Raw genomic sequence first — 24,702 nt, forward strand, 5'->3', positions numbered from 1 at the left:
GTCAATCTTGTCAGCAGTTAGAAGTTGCTGAACAGACAGCAGATGTGGTTGATCCAATATCTAAACAAGAACATGATTAAAGAAATAATCAAAATATCTTTCACTGCAGTTTTGCCAGATGGACATCACATTTACAAATAAGAAAAGAAAAATCTCAGAACAGTCTTCTGTTTTTCTACATAAGGGCATAACAATCAGTACAAAATAGATCAAATTGTCAGTAAGTAGATAAAAATAATACCCTGAGCAATGAAACCTAAGTTCACTCTTATCTGCAGATGGATTTGCTATACTTTCTTACAACCAAACCACAGCTCAGAGAAATTTCCCTTCCTCACTCCATGAGGAAGTTAATCAATTCAACTTTTTCCAGACACATGAGGTTAGAATAGATGACTAGATGGTCCTTCCTGCCTTATATGTTCTGATTCCTTATTCTGTACATTCTTGTTCTACATCTAAATATCCAATCCTCTTTCAAATTTTGTTATAGGCCTTCAGTCACAGATATACTAAAGGTACTCAGAGATTTACCCTCTCTGCATTACTAGTCATTGCAGAAAGCACTCCTGCATCACAGGGCCCTGTTCAGACTGGGCCTGCATCTTTATTTCTTTTTCATATCCAAAAGTGTCTTTGGAGAAATTTTGCAAGCTACTTGATCTACTTACCTCCTCCATATGAGGATGCATTTTAGCTTCTTTTTTTTAAAAAAAAAAAAATCTTCAAGATTGTAGAAATTAAACTAACGAACTCAAACAAATATGAGTTTGTTCCTGGTAGCCTACGCTCCAAAGATCAACCTTAGAATTTAGCATTAGGGGTTATAAAAGAACACAAATTCTGTTTGAAAAACACATTTTAGTTGTGGTTATTGTATATAATATTATGAACCACTGTAAGTGTCACCTGAAAGGACATGAAATTCAATTTTTGCACCATCTGGAATGTCCTCCTGATTAAGTTGTTCAGCAATGTGATTGTATCACCTAAACAAACTAATTAACATCAGAATGACATATTCTACAGTTTCAGTGGTATTTATCAGTGTCCCATTTGTTCCACATAATTTTTTTTCCAGAATGACCTTATGCTCAAATTGTGCCACCAAGCTAGCTGCATGTTAATTCTCCTTCCAAAAGTAAGCATATTTTTCATTAAAACTTACATGATGCTGCAGCTTTACACAGTAGAGTGAAACAGACTGAATAACAAATTACTTTGGTTAGATGAAATCTGGAACATCAAAAAACACACACAAAGTCTCTTCAGCTAAAATAGAAGTCTTTGAGGCCGGTTCATTGTTGAAAATTTTGAATTGGAGGAATGTGCACTGATTTCAATATTAGAGTATGAACAGATTAATACTTTTCTGCTCTTTAATGTGTCTTTTTTTTTTTTTAAAGAGAGCATATATTAAGTTATCTTCTTAAGCACTCTGCAGGTGGCATTCCTTTAGTTTTATTTTCAAATGGCAAGCACAAATGTGTACTTATTCTCTTTTTCATCTGAGAAATGTAAATTGCAAATAAAAAGATAATGCATTTTTCCATAGCTTCACCATTATGAATTCACAGTGCGTGGCTAATCATTTTCTAACTTTTCATGGAAACAATCATTGTATTCTAAATAGAAGCTACCACACGCAGTTTCTGCTCCTGCAGCACGTACTGATGTCAGCCTAACACAACATCAAAAAATACTGTTTGCAAATACCATTGAAAGGCTCACCACCAACACACTGAATCTATGATTAACAGTACCTAATACCAGCCAAGGCCAGAGCTATTATTTTGAAGCACTGAAATGTTGTTTCTGTTCAATATTACACTGCATAACTTCACAGTAAATTGGTTTCCAGGTTTATTGCTAAAGTAATTAAAAATTCAAAAGGTTGTTGTTTGAACAGAACATTATGGAAAAGTATTAAATACAATTGAACCTGGAGATTACTTCTCTTTATGGTGAGAGAGCAGCAGGATGGGAGGAGCAACTTGCATAAGGAAGGTTGTATTAGAAGTTTATGTTTTAGCAAAAACATTTCAGTGGAACCTCTATTGTAGGAAAGGACATAACAACAACAAAAAGGAGGTAACTGGTTCTAAAAACGTTGGTTTTTTTTTTAAAAAAAAACATTACTTCTGAGGGTGGGTTCAAAGAAAAAGTGAAGGCCAGAGGAATTAAATAGATTATATGACGCAAGCAGTAAAACTTATATTGGTTCTGTTTTTCTTTGCATTTATGTTAGTTTAATTCTATTTACTCAAATGGTGTTTAATTAGCATTCCTCCTTTTTCCATGTCAGAGAAGATTCTGGGACATTACTTCTAAAACAGCAATTCTTTAAACCCTCTTGCAATAATCAAGTTTGGGAAGGAGGCGGCAGCAAGAGGGTCCAAACCTCAAAGAAACAAAACAATCTTTTCATCACGTTTAATTTCTACAAGTTCAATTTTATTAGCACACACAATAGGAAGAGATTATATTTAACTACTGCTATAAAACTAGTCATTTGTAATGTCTAGAAATTGCAGAATGCCTACAGCTACATCCACTGCTTTAGTGTGATCCATTACTGTGCATATCACAGCTAGTGCAGCTGATGGCATCAGCTGAAGCAAATAGACATATAGTGTTGGGGAGAATAAGAAGGGGTATGGAGACTCCCAAGACCCAAGACAGATGCTGACCAAAAGCAACTGATATGAATCAGAGGTGTGTGGGAAGAAATTCTCAGCTGAGTTGAACATGAATCTATGCATTGTGTCCAGGCACAAAGAAATACACCGTTATCACTCTTACATTGTCCTCACTGAAGGATGTGTTGCTGTGAAAGGCAATGATTTGTGTTCAATTAAAAATCCATTAAAAGAACAGAAAGCACATGAGTCTTATCTGTAACAGATGTCTAATCTCTATCAGGAATGAACAGAAATGACAGAGTCACCACCCACTCCATGTCACACAGCTGAACACTAAAACCCCACCTGCACACACTCAAGAACTGTCATCAGCCACCCCAGAGCCTACACTGGGGTCCCCCATTTTCTGTGTCCCTATGTACCTGCTGGGGAAAAAAAAGCCAAAGATACCCGATGCTTCCCAGCTGGAATGCCACTCCTGCTGAAGTTAATAAGACTCTGACCTGATTTAAGATGAGGTTTTGAGTCTTCAACTTCTACTCACTTTTTCACTTTTATCACTGTTACCCTAAACCATCCATGGACACTAAGTTGGGTTTTTATCTTGACAGAGGCTTATTTCTATAGATTAAAAATAGCAGGGCAGAAGAGTTGCTTAGATCACACCACATTGATATTCCTTCGCTTCATTCTTCAAAATATCCATTGATGAGGCTTTGTAACAGCTTTAGATCCTGTTCAGTGCCCTTATTAAAAAGCTTCTCCTGACCTCCAACGAAATCTTCTTTGCCACATGCTCAGCAAATTATTTCTTGCCCTTCTTCCCAGTGGATACGAGAAAAACTGATCACTTTCCTCCACGTAAAAAATCGCTTACATGTGAGTAGATGTACTGTGGCCTACCTTCAGTCTTCTGCTTAGACTAAGGATGTCCTTTACCCCTCATTTGTTTATTTTCCATATAGGTTTTGTGAACACTGCCAACTTTGTCCACAAGCTTTTTGGAGTCAACTATTCCATAGAGCTAATTATGATGCCAATTACATCAAAATAATTGTCTGTTTTCTCACTTACAGCAGCACATTAGAATGAGAATCACTTTTTCTTTCATATTGTTAGCCTAAATTCAAGCAACACTTATGCTCTCACTTTATATTAAAAAAAGCCCCAGCATATACCTTTACATCTCTCAATTACAAAATAACATTGGTTTTGAGCTTAACTTACTCCATTTGAGATTTTTAGATATAATTGCACAACAAATAAGGATTAACTGACATGCACCAGATGGAATAAATTGGATTCCAGAAGTAGCCAGGATAAAGTCCACATATTTAGCCCCCATTCTGATATACAATACTTTTTTAAGAAAAGAGTACTAGGTTTCCATTGCCCCAGTGTTTTACTAAGTAATTTATTAGTCCATTTTGTCCTTGGATGGAATAAATCATTAATTTTAACAGAGTTATAATTCTATCCTCCAACTACAGATCCATATAACAATTTAGCCTATAGTTCTGTCTCCAGCTTAATAAAGTTGGCTGGGAGCCCTACAGACTTTGAACTTCCATTGATAAAAGTAAATACTACTAGAAAAAAGTACACGAAAAAAGATTGTTTTATTAATTAACATACGCAAAATTTCCTTTGGCTTCAGGGGAAGGGTTAATGAAGCTGGTGTCACAGACACATTAGAGAGTTTACATTCAATACCTAAAACTAAGGACCAGATAACAAACACAAGCTGTTTTAGAAGTAGCTTCCTACTGAATATATGAGAGTTTGTCATGCAAATCATTGGCCAAAAGCAACAAGAGTCAATTGAGAGCGAGCTCAACCTTGAGAGCTAAACTTCTGTTTATTAGCTAAGTAATTCAGAATGAGGCAAAGTTCATGTTCAAGAAGCATGCCAAGAAAAAATATGCAGAAGAAGCAAAAACATCATAGAAAAAGAAAAGAGCTCATCAACATCGCCCAGCTGCTTAGGTAAGGTATATCAAACAACAGGAGAGGAGTATTCAGTACTGGAATGCTGCTATACGTTTACTGAATAAAGGTATTAACACATGCAAACAGATGTCACTAACTCGCAATAAAACAAGCAGTAGAAAAATTATCTATCAAAACCATCAGTTGGAATAGCAAATGATAAATACTGATAAACCCAGTTATTTTCACTCTGGATCTGAAATACTGCAGAGATATAAATGATAGAAATATTAACTGTATTCACTAAACAAATGAAGCCCCATTCGTATAGAAGTACATAAAAGAATGTATTGATGGGGGCGGAGGGCTGGCTTATACACGTTAGAGGTTCTCTTGTCCATATTTAAGAACAAACAAAACTTCAAAATAACAGCCTCTGGTATTGTATCAGATAAGATACAATCAATGTTTATTTTCAAGTGTTCTTCAGAGAAATTTTTTTTGCCTCTTATTCCTTGAGATTTGTGTTTATGTCTATTTATTTTAAATTGTCCATACTCTTGAATGTGGCAATTAGAACATATCTTCATTTCAAGACACAGAATAAGATCCAACCAACTAATGAACTCATGTACAGACGTAGCAATCTATCATCCTGCAGTGGAGGATTAAAAGGTCATGTTATAATAGCAGCTTTGCTTTTCCTCATACAGAGTGGTTAAAACTAAAAATTACACTTTCAATTTCATAAAAGTAATAAGTGAAAACTACAGACAAATTTTATTTTTCATATGGGCAGTTTTTTTACTGCTAAAATCAGAAATTAAGAAAGAATAAAAAACTTAACACAAAAAAATATTTATATGGGTATATTTATTTTATTTCTGGTCAAACACAACTTCTTTAACCCTCAAAAAAACATTAAGATTTTATTTGCACATCTGTAACATGAGTGAAAAAGGAGCTTGACTTACATGTTGTTTATAAGGTAGTTAAAGAGGAAATCTTTATTCATTAGCTTTCTACTTACAATACCCGGCTGTGGGAGAGCCAGGTTTATTTCCCTTTCACACCCAAGATGACTTGAATCCATATCATCTTTTTCCCAGGAGATTGCCCTAATTACCATACTGTAGTTATTGGGGGGTGCTTCCACAGAAAGCTCTTCTGTGAAGGTTTCCCTCTTTGTGTAAAGTAATATGATATTAGTTGGAGCAGGGACCAAGACCCAAGCAAATTCCTTGACAACAAACCTACATCCATCCATACAATCTTTCAGTTCCCAGCTTACCCCTCCCCACCAGCTTCGTCCCCTCAGGTTTACCAGCTTGGCCCTCCAGATTGTTAAAAACAAATTCTGGTGGGAATTAGGGCATGTATGCAATTGTCTTTTTTTATTTTTATTTTTTCAAATTATTTTAAAACATGAAATGTGTTTTCAACTGAAAATATGCTTTCCATGCCACTCTTGAGAAGAAACATACTTTTCTGAAAGAATAGAAAGGATCAAGTTACATACATCATGTTTGACACTGGGGAGGTAGGTGGCAGAAGTTTTCATCACACCTTATCAAGATAAGTTTAAAGATCTTGGTGTACCAAATCCATAAACTTTAAATTAAATATCAAGTTGTTCCTTTAAAAAATAAAATCCGTTTACCAGGAAAACCTGAGCATTATGCATTATAATTGAAAGAAACATGTTTCCTTCAAACTCCCACAGCAACGAACAGGCCTAAATTACCTACATCCTCCTTATTCTTATTCAAATTTTTCATTAACAGTAGTAGAACTTCTTGGCAGAATTCAAACAGAGACTATTCAAAGGAGATCATATTTTCTGCCACAAGAATAAGATCTGAGCAAAATTTCAGCAGCAGGGGGTTTCTATTAGGACATTTGAAAATTCTGTCCATATTGTACACGTACTCCATGTGAAGACATTGAATTAAAATTACCATTTAATATTGCACCAAGTTATATTTTCTGATAGTATTCATAACTGAAGACTTATTAACTTCACAGGACTTCAAGCAACAGCTAAGTCTGATTCTGGTCAGAACAAATATAAACTTGATGGTGCTTGAAAACAAGCAAACCAACAGAAATCAGTCATCTACCAGACAGCATCATAATTTTCCCTTATTAGTATGTCAACAGAAGTTAAAAATTTTATAATCCATTTTCATTCATTTCAGAAGCAAAACCTTTTCTTTAAATGGAAAAATAGAACAATAACAAAAAAAAGGTGAATATTCCCTGCTGAGATTTCAATGCTCAGAAAATAGCCATCCTTGAAAAGCTTCTGATGGTGGTTGATTTGCCAACCAGACTAACCTACCTTGATAATAGCACCTTTCTATCATGCCTGACAGCACAGGAGCATATTCATGGAAAGCAATGATGAAAATTTTAAACTAGCATGTTGGGTAAAATGTGGGTCCTAATTAAGTCAGTGTCAAATACCCATCAGTTTGTAAATACCAAGGATTTTATGCATATGGTGCAAAAAGACCTCAGTCTCTTGATGACCACATCATTTCTAGCATAGTTTTCAGAAACAACATTAAATAAACACCAAGTTCCATCTTTTACTGAACAAAATTCTTTATTCTAGCATTACTATCTTTGTGCTGATACTGGTGCCTTTGATGTAATCTACACAAGAGCAGTTAACTTCCATGGAAATAAGTTTGTGTATCACCTTGTTGAGAAACTACTTTTCAAATGTTAGAGTTATAAACCACAAGATAAAAATTCCACCAAAATTCTGAGATCAACCAAAGTACATACTAATAAAAGGGATTTTTCTCAACTGTTGAATAATATCTGTGCTACTACTTCCCTGCATTGTGATTTGTCATATACGTTAAGTAAGAACCCCTAAAAGTGAAACACAGTGGTGAAACTGGAAGATACAAGATTTCAATTCATAGCTGCTGGTTTTATAATCCCCTTACACTAAAGATATCATCAGAACTCTTTGCAATCAATGGAAAGAAAACTCAGATTTTCACAAACTCAGGGGTCAGACTAAAAGTTTTGCTTCACTTCCTAGGCACTTAGATAAAAACACTAGTTACTTATAAAAATACAATAGTCACTATAAAAAACAGTCATCACAACTGATTGAAAAAATACAAACTATGTATAGTGAAAATGAACAATTACTTTGGGCATTCATCACTTCCATGTGTTGCTCTTCTGTTCATCTAATAGATTTTTAAGTCAGAATATACGGATACTATCATTTATTTTGATTGTCTATGAAGTGCACCAATTTCCTCATCAAGGCTATGACTTCTGGTGAACTACATCATATTTGGAGAAAAAATAAACTGTTGTAGCTTTTCATTATGGAATTTTACCACCAAAGCAATCTATCACTGAAAGCTTTAATTTTAATGGATTTTTTACTGAGTAAGTTAAATTTTATTTCTTATTAAATCAGTTTCACCAGTTCTCTGTTTGTTGCCAGCCAAAAGCTAGGAGTTTTAATGTTGAACAAAAAAAAAAAAAGTATGTAGCTCACAAATGTTCCTATCTGAACTGAGTGGAGTTCACAATTCTCTAAAAGCATTACATAAATTAACAGTGATGCAGTTCCTATCACTGACTCTACAACCAGTAATAGGGACATTTATTCTATTAATAATACCAGGATCACCATGCACTATGGTCATACTGTGCCTGGAATCATATAAGTCTGAATGTGGTAAACAAAGAACAATATCATCTATGTCTAATGGTAGGATAAAACCCAGCAGCTGTTGTATGGAACTCACTGTAGGTACAGTGCTAAATACAACCTGTGCTAACATAAGCGTACAAACACAACATGTACCTCGACACATCCAGCAAACCTTTCTCATCTAATCAGAGGTTTGAATAAGGAATTGATGACCTTGAGTATTGAGTGCCGTGTAAAGGAAAGTTTTATTCAGATGCAAAAAAATCATCCTTTGACATTTGTTCTTTTTTATAAAGAATTAACATTCTCACCATGAGACCAATTTGATCAACAAGTTATCACATTAACCTTTTTAGTAATTTTTGTCAGCTGCTTTCAAAGCAGTCTCAGAAATTCAGATACGCTTTCCATACAAACTTGAAAACTCAACATAAGGACATTGTCAGTTTTTCAACAATTAAAAAGAACCTGAAATTTTCCACCGAAAAACCTTCCCCCCAACCCCAGATGGTACTTCAGAATGCAACTGTAATTCAGATTCATTGCATTTAGGTACTTCAAACCCATGACTATTTACTGTCAGACACTAGTTCAAACACTGGAGTTCTCATTGGAGGGGAATTCTGAAGATCAAACTGTATGTTCAGACAACCACATTTTTCCTCTATGGTTCCAGCCTTTTAAAATCTGAGAGTCCTGCTGTTAAAACACCCTTCCATAAGCTTGAAGAAGGATAAGTGACCTACCTTAGAAAGTCCGCCTACTTCCAAATAGAAGCAGATAATGAAAACATTCCAGGTGACCCACAGGGCAGTCCACACCGTGTACTAAACACAGAGCCAGATGAAAGCAAAAAGAGAAAAATAAAATGTGAAGATGCAAGGATTTTATACTGAGCAGATCAATAATAACAAAACTGATATCAATACACATTGTTCTTCTGGGAACAGCCAAGCACAGAGAGTTCAGAAAAGGCGTTCTCCCTGCAGAAGTCCCTTAAGAACCATAGGAAATTACAAATCCAATATTCATTGCTGCTTTAAATACATACCAATAAAACAGATTTATTCTTTATAGTTTTACACTGTCCTACTGATGTCAATTAAGTCCAAAATGCTGACTTAAACACTGGTTTTGGGGCAGCTGTGAGTCATTCATAAATTGTGATTTAGCTCTGTTAATGGAGGTTCCAGAATAGCACAGTAATTTAAATAAGGAAATATTATAAAAAAAAAATTAACTATTATGAAAAAAGGCAGAAGAAAAAACCACCATCAAATAAAACAGAAGATCTATTAATCTGATATTTGCATATTTTTCAAAAACAAACAGGTAAAGGCTAAATCTGATCTCTTATGAGTCTTTCAGTAAAAGGTATTTTCATTATGTTAAAAATAGCTCACTACTTCTCCAGCCTTTGTAGCCACGAATCCAATCCTACAATGCACCCTTCACGTGCGAATGTATCCATAACTCGTCTGGGTTCCCTGGTGTCCTACCCTAGATCAAGACTGAACTCATGCTCCACCCACAGCATGAATGGGAGATTAATTTGTCTACCTTAAATCATCTTTTGCATCTTAATTATCAGCATAATTGACTGGCACTATTTCCTTACAGATGCACTGTTTATCTACATATGACTGTGAGCTATGCCCAGTTAACTGTCCAAGAAGTACACCTCAGAAGCATTTCAGTCTGGCAGGCTGCCTGCACGCCCAGCCACACTAGAGCTACACCCACCTGAAAAATGCAGCACTACTTTACACTTATGCACTTTGAACTTTCACAGTGGAGAAGGGCTGCTAAGTGCCTCTGCAAGTTTAATTAGCTGTGAGCAGGTGAGGCTAATAATGCTATTTTTTTGCTTCAATATACTCAGTAAAGCTCAACACCCTAATCTACAATATGCTGGAGCCATTCTATTGCACAGGTGCCATCAGATTGGCTTCCTTAGGCAGTTTTGGGTTATGTTCCCCTCTTCCTTCCCCTCCATGTGATGTATAATGAAAGGCTCAGGTGAAGACAGTTCAATTTTTCCACCCTTTGATTAACCCCACAGGCATACAGTCCTTTCTGTACACCAAACAGGTTAGTTGCTTTAATTTATTTTTTTATGAGGTACTGAGGCTCTTTGGAGATGGCTATAGCATAAGAAGTAGATCATTAATAAACAAAGTGAGAGTAACACTCTTGGGCCATTTCCTCTGGCTTATAGAGAAGGGCAGTGTGGCAACTGAAGGCTGGGTAATTATAAAATAGACACCTCTGCTGTGGTCTGTGAGCAGTATAAAGTCTGTACTATTCATAAGATTAACTTGTAAGAGGATATCACATTTTACCACATTTGTTGACTTTGTATTGACTCATCATAAGCTCCTGATTTTCCAACATATCTCCTCAGAACATCAGGTGCAGATTGTTCAAAATTAATGAACACTCACTACAAGACCAGTTGCATGTCAAAAGCAGATTTCAGAATATTCAGAATTCCTCTTTTTAAGAAAAATTTTTATTTGTCCATGAATGAAACCTGTTATCACAGCAACAGGAAACCTACTTAATCTGCCAGGCCATGCCAGATCTGTTAATGGCCTCATTCTGTTCCACGGGCACCAGTGACAACTCTGAAACACGCAGGTAAAAACTGTCTAAACATGCTTTCCCAGGCCAAGCTAGGCTGTTTTACACAGTCAGGACCTCTTCAGTTCCTTATCCACTGTGAGGATTATTGAAAAAGAAGTGCAGGTCTAAAGCAGGTGTGCACCTTGAAACCCATCTGCTGTGTATGGAGAGGCTCCTCCTACATTCTCACTGAACTGCAGGAATATAAATTTAAGATCCATTTACTTTAAGAACATAATAATTACATATTCAGTAATTAGTACTATATAATTTTTAAAAGAAAGCTGTTGTCCACATTTGATAACACAACTTTTTGGATATGCAAGTAGCAGATTTTTCCCTTGTATACTGTCATAGGTACTCATGGAAGACTACATTAAAAGAAAAGTTTTAAGACAGCAAAAGCAAGAAAGCAAATTAGGAAAGGTCAGAATTCTGGTTATATATGCCGTCTTAATTTATTTATTTTGTGGATGTGCAATACAATGCAAACATTAATTAAATGATCATAAGTATATTTTTATTTTAAAAGACCATAGCTCCCTTAATACATTTTATGGACAGCTAACTCAATACTTCATTTCTCTTTGTTGTTCAGACCCTGCTCTGATGACAGAATATAAATTTCCTCATGAGATTTTCTAAGATGCTCATCGCTGTAATGTGTGAGAGCTGCACAAACATTAACTAATTTATTTTATGTTATAAGGGAATGATACAGCTCTCAGAATGCAAATGATGTTCTGATACATGCAGAGATTACATTCAGAAGTATTCATACATTATAGGCATCCAACTTGAGATGCTTAAGACTTCATTTTTCAAAACACTTGAGGTTATACAGTGCTTTATAAGCCCTGTGTTCAGCTCCCTGTGGCTGAGCATTCAGCATTTGTGCAAATCAGACCACAAAGTCTCAAGACAAGAGCCCAGAATGCAAGGGGAAAACAAAGCCTGTGAGAAGTTTGATTTAAGTGACTCGCTTTGTGTCAAAAAAGGTTTCGGTGCTTGAGAGCAGAGATAAAACTCAGCTACCCAGCACAGCTTTCACAACAAAAGCAATCCTTTTATTCTCGCTGTCACATGCCTCATTCTTCCCATGTTTTCTGTTTTCTGCAAATCAAGTTTCTATTCTCTAGCTGCGATTACAGAAAACCCCTAAATGTCTGTCCTTTCCATTGTCCCTAGAAAAAAATTGGTATACATCTGCACAGTTCAAAACTGCAAATATATAAAAGGATCACATTAAGATTGCACAGGAGGGCTTTAATAACAGCTTTTCTTAATTTTTGAGTGTTTCTTCCTGAAAAATTTGTAATACTTTCTGAACATTATGTGTATGTGTGTAAATTTATATGTATATACCTTCAAGGTTTAAAAAAAAAAAATTGTAACAATATTCCATTATGTGGCATCCCACTAACACCTGCTTGGGTCGCTAAGAGAGGCGTAACTTTTAGATCCATGAGGAAGACGTCTCCTTTTTGCTAGCAGAGAAACTGCCTGCAGTCCCGAGCTGTCATCCTCTGTGGGAAGGGACATGTCATGCACGCTGGCAGACATTTGCTGTCAACGAAGGAGTGTTGAGAGTCTGACACATCAGGTCCACACTGATCCTCGGGGATCATTTCCCTCCCAAGACACCTCACCTAACCTGACCTGCCATTCAACCTTTCCCACCCTGTGTCCTGAACACTACAACCCTGACCATCCTGCTGTGCCAGCTCACTCTTACATCCCACACCCAGCGATTCCTGCCCCAGTTCTTTGGCCAGCCACAGTCAGTGCCCCCCCAGCTCTGTTGGCCTCATGCTCAGCATCACAACCCTCACTGTATCTGGCATGGAGAAGGAAATTTTCCACACAGGTTGAATCCATAAGAAGAGTTGGGTTTTTATTTTATACCCCATATGATGCACTACTTAAAAATCACCTGGATATTTTTGTCTAACAGATTCCTTCTGCTGGAAGGACCTAGGACACTGGTAATAATATTTGCTGACTTCTCCCCATGATGCACTGTATATTTTCTTGCATTTGGTCTTTTACACTAAGATTCATATACTATGTGGTGTGAGGAAGCATTTGGAGTCTTATAAGCTATATGGAGAGAGTATTACCTAAACCTTGGAGGTTAGATGTCTATTAAATTATTGTCCAACCCAGTAGGTTCCTTTCAGATCCTCTTTCTTAATGCCAGCCTCTCTACAATAGTGATATTTCTATACCTCTTTTGACCTACAGGTCATATTGAAACTAATGCAGAGATACTTTTCATAAATCAGTGAAATACAACCATTTCTAGAGTTAAATCATTGGTATTAGATGGACACGTCATAAAAAGAAAGGGTTAAGGAAAAATGCAAAGGATGGCTTCTTAAACTGAAAGGTAAGACAGAAAAGGGAAATTACTAACTTTGAATATTACAAGTATTGTGGGATAAATGTAGCTTTAATGAATAAACTATCTCAAGTGTGTATTTAATCTGAAGTGCAGCATCTCCTCTGACAGTGTCTTGGCAGTAGGGGAAATGAATGTTGGCTCGGGGACTTCAAGGGAAAGGCAGCAACTACTGAGTCATCAGATCACCCCTCTGTAATACCTGGCTGTGCCTCAGAGGCATCACTACTTGCAGAGCCCTACTTAGTCATATTTGTGAAAGATGACAAAGGAAGTGGCATAAATTAACATGACAGAACAGTGGCAACTCATGACTTACCAGAAAGGATATTTAAGAAGTAATTTTAGATGCCTAAATATTTCACATGTGTTTTGAGTGTCTGTATAACATTTGTTTGAATACTGTGTAAGGTACCCAGTATAGCCTTTCTTCTGCTTTTGTTTTTTTTAAGAAACTGCCTCCTGGCTTTTCAGGTGTACACATTGTCTATATATCATAGTGTTTAATAGAATAAATTAAGGCAAGTAAAGCAGAGATTTCCACCTTATATTCCCCCTATTTAAGTGTATTATTTTCATCTCTCACTGTTCATTAATACATTTATGTTCAGCTTTGGGCCAGGTTTGTGCCATTTTAGCTACATGACTCATTGTTCAGAAGGCTTTTGAAGTCCCATATCAGAAGTAGGAGAAGGGAAAAAAAAACAACCTTAACAAGTATCCTGTCATCAGCTTTAATCAATTTTAACAGCCTGAAAATCTTGCTGGTGATAGCAAGTTCTATTAAAAAAGCAAAAGCATGCACAGGGAAATGGATCACAGCAGAGCTCTGCAGATGTGTGACAGGTGTGTTACAGCATAGTTAGAATTGAAATTTAGCTGTTTTTTAATTCTTTGCAAATGTTTGGGTAAGTTTCAAATGAGCTAATATGGGAAAAATGAGGAATCAGCTCTGCACTTCCATGTCCCCTGGGAACTTTCCACTGACATAATTCAGCCACAAAATATTCAAGTACTGAAAATAGCACATCCGCTTAGTGACAGGACAAATTACTCACAAAAATTGATCTAAATTATTAATTAATATAAAAACTATTAGAAATAATTATTGGATTTAAACTAATTAGGACACTTGGAGTTAATGCTATTGCTCCCTCTCTCTCTGTTTCCTAAGCTCTGAGGACTCAGAATTTTACATATGAGCAAGTGAAATTCCAGATTTATTTCAGAATCACCATCCTTATAGTCCTGTATCTGAAGGACCGTAGACAGAGAACATAAGCCACTACCTTTATCTACTTGGAATGACAATTGCATTCAACAGAGATGCTTTATGACTCAGCCATTGCATGGAAGCTCTTAGAAGGTAGGGCAGTTTTTTGGTAGAAAGCTCTCAGATCAGATTTTATATCACTTAAACTAAGAAGAAAAACTCATTTCTTTATTCAGACTTTTAACCTACAGTGGCTATGCTTATGCTGCTGTCAAAGAAATAACTGCAGCTTATGTAATCATTAAGTGTTTGTGATAAATTATCTAGCCTGGATTCAACGACAGTGGAAGAGTCAGAAGCATCGAACTGGTGTTGTGTTTATCCAGCTTCTATTGCAGCCCTCACTGAGGTTCTTGACTTTAGGTACCTGCAGCAAAAGCCTGCTCAGTTGTGCCTGCAGAACTACTCTCATATTTGACTGCAGTATAGATGTGCTTCAAGTTATGGCCCTACATGTAATACATTTATTCACTTACCCGTTCCTGCTGTATGTTAAATTTTGAGCGGAGAGAACATGACATATGCAGCATAGGATGGCAAAGTGAAAGATTCTGTGTAACTCCTCTTGTCAGAGAAACCTTCAGGCACAGCCTTCATCACACAGAAGATAGATTAAAATGTTCGCTTGATGTCGAACCAAGGACCCTAGAGCTCATCAGCTTAAGTCAAGATCCCTACCAGTGTATGATAGAATACCATGGGGACAATTTGCGCCCACATGTGCCAGATCAATTTTGTGTTGACAGTTTACAGAAGTAAACTGTTGTATCCGACATGATTCTCTGTTTACTTAATTTTTTTATATTCCGATGGGATCATCCTGCACTAGCAAAGCTGACTTCCAGAGAAGTCTTAAGGGAAAGACAATTGATACTAAGCATATATTTCTTGAAGAATTTGGTTACTTTTCCAGTTAAACTGGATTTAGCTTAATCTAAACCAGAAGCTTCAGCAAAGTACATAAAAGCATGAGTCAACATGTTTCTTTTGCCAAAGCCACAGTACCAAATTCTCGCTCTAATGTGGACACCAACCACTAACATATCCAGGGGCTTAGATGTGGCTGAAGGTGCAGCTATGGTCTGGGAAGCCCATGAAGCTTCTCGATGAATTTGGAGCCCAATTCACTGCTCAGAGACTGGGTAGTGTTTAAGTAATACTGAAATTCAGGACCCTACTGAAGATTTGCATTAAACAGACTTTATATTTGAAGCCAGCAGTAAAAGTTTACCTCTGTAACAGATGGATGGTGTTTTTAAAGGGTTTCACAAGCAGGGAGGCAGTCTATGTCCTTCCTTGGGAGAGGTGCTTTTGGATTTCCTTTGGCCTTAGTGAAAACAGCCTGGAGCTGGCACTGGTAGTGGCCTTGGTGTCTGTACCACTGACTCCTCTAGGGCTTCCGAGGACAGTTGGCAAAGCCCAGCTGTGGTTGGGACAGCCCTAGGAAGCACAGCTTCTGGGAAGCATGTGTTAGGTATGGCCTGGGAGATCCTCAGGCTTTAGCTCAATGAGCACTCTCAGTTGGTGTAACCCTGCACTGCTGCAGAAAGACTCCATGCACTTTTCCCCTTTCTCTGGCTACTTCTTACAGTTTCCCCTCTCGCACCTCCTCCCTTCTGCTGGAACAAGCGAAAAAGGTCAGAAACCTGACCTACACTTAAATTAACACTGAAAAAGAAAATGGTTGCTTTTCAGCTTGATCTGTTCTGGCTTGATAGTTTATCAAGTGGCTGAACTGATGCTTGTGCTGGTGCAAGCGAAGGAATAGCACAGGGACTGAAGGTAGCAGCTGAGCAAAGGAAGGATTATTGCTTATGCTGGCTTGAGGTATTCACTGAATTTAGCCTGAGGATGAAGCTAGACAAGAGGCTGAACTGACAAGTTTGTAGCTAACAACAAGGGAAGTCTTGCATCTGCTTCTTTCCCCTCCTCCTCCGCACTGCCCCAATCCCTGCCTTACGCTAGCCCTGGCAGCCGTTGGGAACCTCACAGACTGGATTCAGCTCACCAATCTAGCAAAAAACTCTCCACTTTTTGCTAGGTTTGTTTTCCTGATGGTTTAGGAGTGGAACTGGCTTACTGAAGGGTCCAGTTAACTGCTGTCAGAATTGGTGGAGAGGGTTTGGATAAGGAGTCAGCTAGGGAGAACAGTGGGAACAGGGAAGCATGCAAGGCCAACTCCTTCTGCTGGTGTTGAGCTGTGAGGCTGGTTCCAGACAACTTGTGTACTTTCACTCTTCAGACTTCAGGATTTGGCTCAAATATTCCCACTTCACTGGGAACCTTATGTTCATCTTGATCTTCCCAAGTAGTGAGTATTTGCACCTACTATAGCTTGAGCTCTTAAATATATGCTTAAAGTTAAATCAGAATGTGAGTTCAGTTAAATCTGAGGATAAAGTATCTCGTTGAGGTGTTTCTTTCTTTAATTGCAAGTTTTCTATCTCTACTTTAAAAAAACTCTAATATAGTCTAAAATGTTCATTTACGTTGGAAAAGATATAGAAACAGTCAACATCTGTTGTGTTTCATTTGAAAACTAAAGCAGAGCTTCTACCACTGAACAGCAGTGCTGAACCTGAGGGGCAAGAGATTTTGTGGTGTTGCACTTCAGATACGAATTTCCTACATAATTTTACAGATGTTTACCCTCCCTTGCTTCTGATATCTTATGTATAAAATGGAGCACATGAAGCAGAAAGGTGAGTCATCAATATATGGATGTATATACACTGTTGCCCAGTTCTCCAGCCACAGGTAATAGATAACAGTACTATTATTTACATCAATCCATTTTCATTTACTTACAGTCTGCTTGTGAAGCTTAGCTAATTTGAGTATAAAGAACTTGGGTGTACTTTCTGTTCACTTTTTAAGACATGACAAAGAATTACAGGATTTCAGGCTTGACTAGAAAAGATGAAGCTTTTTAAGTATTTGTTTAATGAATTTTCCTCAGTAGACATATATTTCACTCTTTTGTGAGAAAAAAAATACCTTTAGCCTCTTAAAATCCATTACTGACAACACAACTGAAATGTTCGAATTACAGACACTGCCAGGCAAAGACATAATATTCATCCATTCAGGAGAGAGAGACTGTGGGGGCGGAAAAGGGATATTTTTTGTTGGCAGTTTCCTTCACAGTTTTGAAAGTTTTTTCTATTCCTGGCTATGTTGAGAACATGTGAAAAAAATTTGTGAAGCTTCAAGTCACAAGCATCAGAGACAATTTACAATTTATCAATCCTTGCTTCTCCCTTTTTAAGAGGAAAATGTAGCTAAATATAACTTGACCATTACAATTTTTTTAAATGCCTGAATTCTGCTTGTCTATTGCAAAGAGAACAATAATTTGTATTTCTTTTCTTCATTTATGCACAGTTTAATTATAGATGTTCCCATGACCCATCTAGGTATTTAATTCTTTACAGAATCTTACTAAGGACTTGTATCACAGTCATAATTTTGGCAGCACTTTAGGTTACCCATTTTTGATAGCTTCCAAAATCTCAGAAATGCCACTCAGTAGTCTTAAATTTGCAAAAAGACATGGAGACCTGTAAAGTTTCTACAATAATAACATCTAGCATTTTGAAACCAAGAAAATTCTGCTTTGTAATATGACAGGCTTTAAAACCAATTGCAAAAAAAAAAAAAAAAAAGATAATAAATGAGACTTACCACAACTATATATCGAGGCCTAAATTGGATGGTTCCAAACAAACCCAAAATGACAACTATTATTTGTAGGAAATTGCCAAGGATAGGAGCCCATTGGAAACCAAGGAAGTCAAAGATCTGTCTCTCTAATGCTGCCAGCTGTAAGAAAACACATAAACAGAACATCCACTTTTAATTATGGGTGAGACAAAACACTTCACATTTTGTTATTTGCACCAGGCTTCACCAGAGAAAAGTATGGCAAAATTCTGAAACTACAGTTCCAGCATGTAGCCTTTGTCATCATTGTTAGTACACTGATACCTGAAGATAGCTACTAGTCAACATACAGATCTTCTAATGAAAAAGCACTCGGAAAAAATGTTAAGAAAATATTTGTAAAACCCTCATATAATACAAAAATGCCTCTACAAAACAAATGCAGACACATTTTATTTTGTTCTTGTATGCTGGAAACTCTAAGGCTTGACAATATTTATTTGAATACAAAAGTTGTCAGAAGCTCACCTAGATTGAGCAAAGCCATGAGAACCTTGCCATTGTTACTGAAGTATCATCATGCTCCCTCCCTTCCCCATGTCTTTTTTTCCTTAGATTTAGTCTCCACTAGACGTGACTGCAAGTTCCTCAATTTATTCCTAAAGGGGAGAGATTTTGGTCAAAAAGGGCAGAGGAGGCTCAGAGGAGTCCCAGATGTGGCTATTGGGTATGCTCTCGAGACTTCCCTAATGCAGGAAAATGCTGGGACCTCCTTGCTACCTGAGGCATGGAGGTAGGTTCAGGGAGTGAAAAGCTGTAGAAAATGTTGGAAGACCTTAGAGTAAGCAGCTTCAAAACCAGCAGCCAAATGAGCTATCTGTGCACTGCCAAAAGCTTCTAGGTTACTTTGGGCAAGCGCAAATCAGACACGGTAGCAGCCTAATTCCTCTCTTCCCACTGTCCTCATGGCATTTCAGGAGTGGATTTAGTTGTGTGTGGCAGTGGAGGAAGCTAAAAAGCATCAACCTTCATCCTTGCATCAGCATGTTGTTCTTAGGTAATTCTGCATTTCTGAATGTTGAACAAAACCCCCCAAAAAAGCTAGATTAAAATTCTCCTGCAAACACATTTGCTACTCATTTTTGACAATCCAGTCTATTGTTCTAAAGATACTAAAAATCAACTTTTTTAGCACCACACTTGTTGAAGTTTAAACTTGTTTCAATATTTCTCCATCCGTAGCAAGACATTTTTGAGGAGCTAAACAAAATCCTACTGAGAAACAAGTGTGTTTCTGTGCTTGCTAGAATTTATTTCACATCTACTTGATTTTACTACATTGTTACAAACCCTAAAATTTACTGAAATATGCACTTAAAATATTTATAACTGAGACAGATGGAGTAAGCATGGCCCTATGAATACCAACCAAAGTATTATCATATGTGGGTATTTCACAGAAAACATTTCATTTTACACATAATGGCCAGATTCTCCTCACTTACAAGACGGGTCTAGGTGTCCCTCAGAGCAGAATGCATCTTTTCTGTCCAAAAATCATCCCTTATACCAGTCATAAAAACTACATTCTCTATGCTGAGGTTAATAAATATGATAAATCTAAACAATTAAATGAACAAAGGTTGAATCATCAACTTGATGCAGCTCCTCTGCAATCTGTGAAGTTACACTGACTTTTATCAGCTAAACATCTGGCCCAGTATGTATAAATGAAAAATTATCACACAGCAGACAATGTTAAAATGATGTTATTCTCTTGGACATGTAAAATATTCCTATCTGAACCTTTTCATGCTGAAGGTAAGGGAAAATCTCAGAGGGAACACCCCTCCCATGTGAGTGAAGCCATTGGCTTATGTGGCATTGGCTATCTACCTTGCTTTTTTCACACTCTGCCCTCTCTTCTTTTAAGGTATTGACCATCTGGATCAACAATTTGTTTTCTTCCCCAGATATGGAAAAGAACTACATAAGTTAATGACAAATCCAGAAAATGACATATTTACATGGACCTCAGACAGAATTTCAGTGCCTAATGGTATGGTTGTCCCCTTCCTGGATGTATGTGGGCATCCTAACTGGTACACAACAGTGACACTGATGTCATTCTCATAATGTCTTCACCTTGTAGCAGACTTACGAGCATCACAATAATGGCCTAGATGGGACTTCACTAGTGACACCTCTGAATCACTTGCTTTTTCTACCACTCTCTAATGAACTTCCTCAGTCAATTCAGGTGACCTCACATTTGGGAATACCCCTGCCTGTAGCTTCGCTAAACCACAGGATACATCACACAGTACAGTACAAGGGTGCCCAAAATCCCATGTGTGAGATGGTAGAGAGTATCAAAAACTCTTTGGCACAGGTAGAACTCAGCTTCTGGTATTAGCACCAACATACCAAGAGTCCTGTCCTGTATCACATAGGAAGACATTTATGACATCCACGACCAGAGCCAGAGCCGGTTTCATTCCCAGCACTACAAGCAGAGATCTGCCAGGGTCAGCAAGGCACCTAAATAATTCACAGACCACCAGTTTTCAGAGATAATGTGTCTTCTTCCTGGAGCCTCAACATGACCAAGCAAGCAGAGGATGGAGTTGCCAAATCAGACTGGAATCTGCTTATCAGCCACCTCTGCCCTGACATTCATTGCAATCTTCATGTAGCCTAGGCCTTCACCTGCACTAATAAATTGAGTGTGTCCTATAACGCTTCCAGAACTGAAGGCAGCTGGTTTAGGATTGCCTCCAGTAAAGTGTCCTTGGCTCTGAAACAGGGAAGCCATGTGCAAACTACATACCTACCTACTCAAAATGGTCCCTGGGCATGGGTGAACTGTCTGGGAAGCCTGCCGGTCACAATGAGCCCAGTTAACATGACAGAGGATTCTAATAGCTCACTAGCACCCACAGTGGCATGCCACTGCCTGGCTTCTTCCCCAAGCACATGTGAAATTGCTGGTGTAGAGAGCATAGGTCTTGGCCAGAGTGGATATGGAGGAAATTCATTTCACACAGATGGTTCGCTGCAAGAGATGGCTGTCCTTAGATATTTTATGTAGTGTTGAAACACCAAGAGCTGTCTGAAAGACAAAAGCCTGCAGCACAGATATTAACTCCTCAGCACAGATATGAATGAAGCTATTTAGTACATTTTCTTTTCTTAAACTGGTCCTTAGGAGCAATTTTCAGTGCCATGTAGATCAGCACCTTAAATGCCTGGAAGGCATAGTACTGCAACATCAACGAACACAGCCACTGCACTTTACCAACAGCACCATCTTAACAGGCTTGGTACTCAGCTCATGCTTAAACTGGATCAGACACAAAATTTGCCTTCATGTGTACCTCCTTGATATCTGCCAAGCACACCTAGCAGGACTGGGCTCCTACAAAATAGCACAGTGGCCACAAGTATCCTCCCACAGATGATTGTACAAATGTGTATATGCACCGTAGATAGACATACACATACATAAAAAATAGACTTGTTATAGTTTACTGTGGTAAAGGCACCCACCACAAACACAGAGAAATAAGGTTTAATTTCCTCTCCTGCTGCTTACTGAGGCATCCATTCCTCATGTCACAGAATCACAGAAACATAGAATCAACTAGGTTGGAAAGGAACTTGAAGATCATCTAGTCCAACCATTAACCTAACACTGACAGTTCCCAACTACACCATATCCCTCAGCGCTATGTCGACCCTACCCTTAAACACCTCCAGGGATGGGGACTCTACCACCTCCCTGGGCAGCCCATTCCAACGCCTAACAACCCATTCTGTAAAGAAATACTTCCTGACATCTAGTCTAAACCTTCCCTGGCGCAACTTGAGGCCATTACCTCTTGTCCTATCGCTTGTTACTTGGTTAAAGAGACTCATCCCCAGCTCTCTGCAACCTCCTTTCAGACAGCTGTAGAGGGCGATGAGGTCTCCCCTCAGCCTCCTCTTCTCCAGACTAAACAACCCCAGTTCCCTCAGCCGCTCCTCGTACGACATGTGCTCCAGACCCTGCACCAGCTTCGTTGCCCTTCTCTGGACACGCTTGAGTAATTCAATGTCCTTTTTGTAGTGAGGGGCCCAAAACTGAACACAGTAATCAAGGTGCGGCCTCACCAGTGCCAAGTACAGGGGTAAGATCACTTCCCTGTCCCTGCTGGCCACGCTATTTCTGACACAAGCCAGGATGTCATTGACCTTCTTGGCCACCTGGGCACACTGCTGGCTCATGTTCAGCCGGCTGTCAATCAACACCCCCAGGTCCCTCTCTGACTGGCAGCTCTCCAGCCACTCCCCAAGCCTGTAGCGCTGCTGGGGGTTGTTGTGGCCGAAGTGCAGCACTCGGCATTTGGCCTTATTGAAGCTCATCCAGTTGGCCTTAGCCCATCGCTCCAGCCTGTCCAGGTCCCTCTGCAGAGCCTCCCTACCCTCAAGCCGATCAACACTCCCACCCAACTTGGTGTCATCTGCAAACTTACTGAGGGTGCATTCGATCCCTTCGTCCCAATCATCAATAAAGATGTTAAACAAGCGTGGCCCCAAAACTGAGCCCTGGGGGACACCACTCGTGACCGGCCTCCAGCTGGATTTGTCCTACACCTATCCATTAGGATACCAAGGGGGAGAGCTTCTCCTTGAAGACATGTCACTGGCCAAAAAATAAAAATTTGTATTTAGTGAGTCAAAAAGAGCACAAGCAGAAACATGAGTCTACAGCCTACTGCTTATGGCAGTTATCTGGGACTGGGAGAGTTGCTTGTATTTCTTGCCTGCGGGGCTCTATTTTATACACAGTGACAGCATGTAAACTACTGAAGGAATCCCGAGAGCAGGACGCCAAACATATAGCACCATTCCTTCCCCACTAACAAATGCTTTCACCATTGGGCTATGCAGTGAGACTTTCCTGTGCAGCTAAGTCTCATTTATTTCGCTCGTGTTGCCAACACAGAGTTGTCTCATCCCGAAAGCCCACAGAATACTTTAGTGGGGGGAAAAAAAATCTAAAGAAAAGAAAGACGTAGGAGGCATGTCTATCCTGCTCAAATTGCTACTCTCTTCTAAATTATAAAATCCTCTTGCAGACAGCACAGATAGAAGTTAAAAACCTAATAATTCATGATAATGGCAGAGGAAACATTAAGTTCTGGGGTTTTTTATACCATGAGCAATATGCACTGCATAGAGAAAGCATGTAAGTGCTACTGCTCTTATGTCTAGTATTTCACCCAACAGAGTCCCCAAACAGAGGTGAAGGCCACAGAGTTTTTAGCTCTGTGCAAATGAATAAAAGCAGTCCCTAACTCAGTCTGTGATTCAGGTAATTCACTGCACAGAAACCATCAGAATAAAGGGAGGGAGACAGGTACCTGTGCACAATTACAGACTGGTTTTGCACAGCTATGAAGAGCCAGTACTATTTGTGTTTGCACAGATCCAAAATATCAGTAGCCACAAGTGGCCACCAGACTAACCTATGCCACATGGTGCAGTCAGAAAGGAGCAGACACTGTGACAGATAGTTTCACTTGAAGTTATGTGCATGTGAGTACTTTGAAATGTTTCACCAAAAACATTTTGATGATAAGACAGATATCAGCTTAGAGGAGCAGAGGAGTTTGAGGCTGGAGAAATGGGGTATGCTCGATATGACTTTCCCAACACACACGTGTTGACAGAGTCTGGCACTTCCACTACTTGTGATAACTAAGACAACAAAGTTTGGGAGTGTCAACATAAATTGTTGTTTGATAGTGTTTTTTAATGATTAAAAATGGAATGAAAACCCAAACCTTTCTTGCAAATAAAAGAGGAGGGTTTCAGTTCTGGGAAATTAAATACTGGGGGTCTGTTTTTAGTGAAAGCTATGTCCAGTTGTGTGAAAAATTTTCATGAGAACTTATAAAAATCTATCAAAGTTGATAGGAAATAACATTTTCTTATGATAACAACACTTGGAAAAGGAGACATAATATTTCTTATTACTGCTGCCAAGGGAGTGCTTTGTTATTTAGTCATCATCAGCACCGACAATCTTGTAATGTAAAGTGCACAACTCAGGAGACTAGGACTAGCAGTAAAATGCTCTAGTGGGACTGTATCAGATCACTTAATGAAGATGTGCCACATTTGTCTTGTTCTTTTACCTCTCTGTTTCACTAAGTAAGTCTATCAAACATTCCCCATGTCCCTCTTTCTGCAGAGTGCAAGGAGAAGGTACTAAGCTGCAACACTAGACTGCATTAAAAGTCACAGAGGCTGAACTTTCTTTTCTGGCCATGCTGAAGCCCTTTTGTGTTAAGAGCAGGAAAATGTTCTGCTGAGCTAATCTGTCTGAATTTCGAGCTTCTCCTCCTAGATAGATCAACCAGATGTGCAGCACACCTGGAACACCCTGAACAGAAGAAATAGGGCAGCTGTAGCATTAATGCCCATTAACTGC

At 38.5% G+C, this 24,702-nt stretch overlaps 1 protein-coding gene across 2 annotated transcripts in view; it reads right to left on the bottom strand.

Annotated features, from left to right (window-relative positions):
- Positions 1 to 24,702, bottom strand: part of NKAIN3 (sodium/potassium transporting ATPase interacting 3) — a 398,856-nt gene that overhangs the window by 188,562 nt on the left and 185,592 nt on the right. For both annotated transcript variants that reach the window (XM_074818528.1, XM_074818518.1), the window contains exons 2-3: positions 18,246 to 18,383; positions 9,009 to 9,089 (exon numbers count right to left, since the gene is read on the bottom strand). In XM_074818528.1, coding sequence (XP_074674629.1) covers positions 9,009 to 9,089; positions 18,246 to 18,383 — 219 coding nt within the window. The remainder of the gene's footprint in view (positions 1 to 9,008; positions 9,090 to 18,245; positions 18,384 to 24,702) is intronic.

The sequence above is a fragment of the Strix aluco genome, chromosome 1 (assembly GCF_031877795.1).
Source record: "Strix aluco isolate bStrAlu1 chromosome 1, bStrAlu1.hap1, whole genome shotgun sequence".
Taxonomy (NCBI): domain Eukaryota; kingdom Metazoa; phylum Chordata; class Aves; order Strigiformes; family Strigidae; genus Strix; species Strix aluco.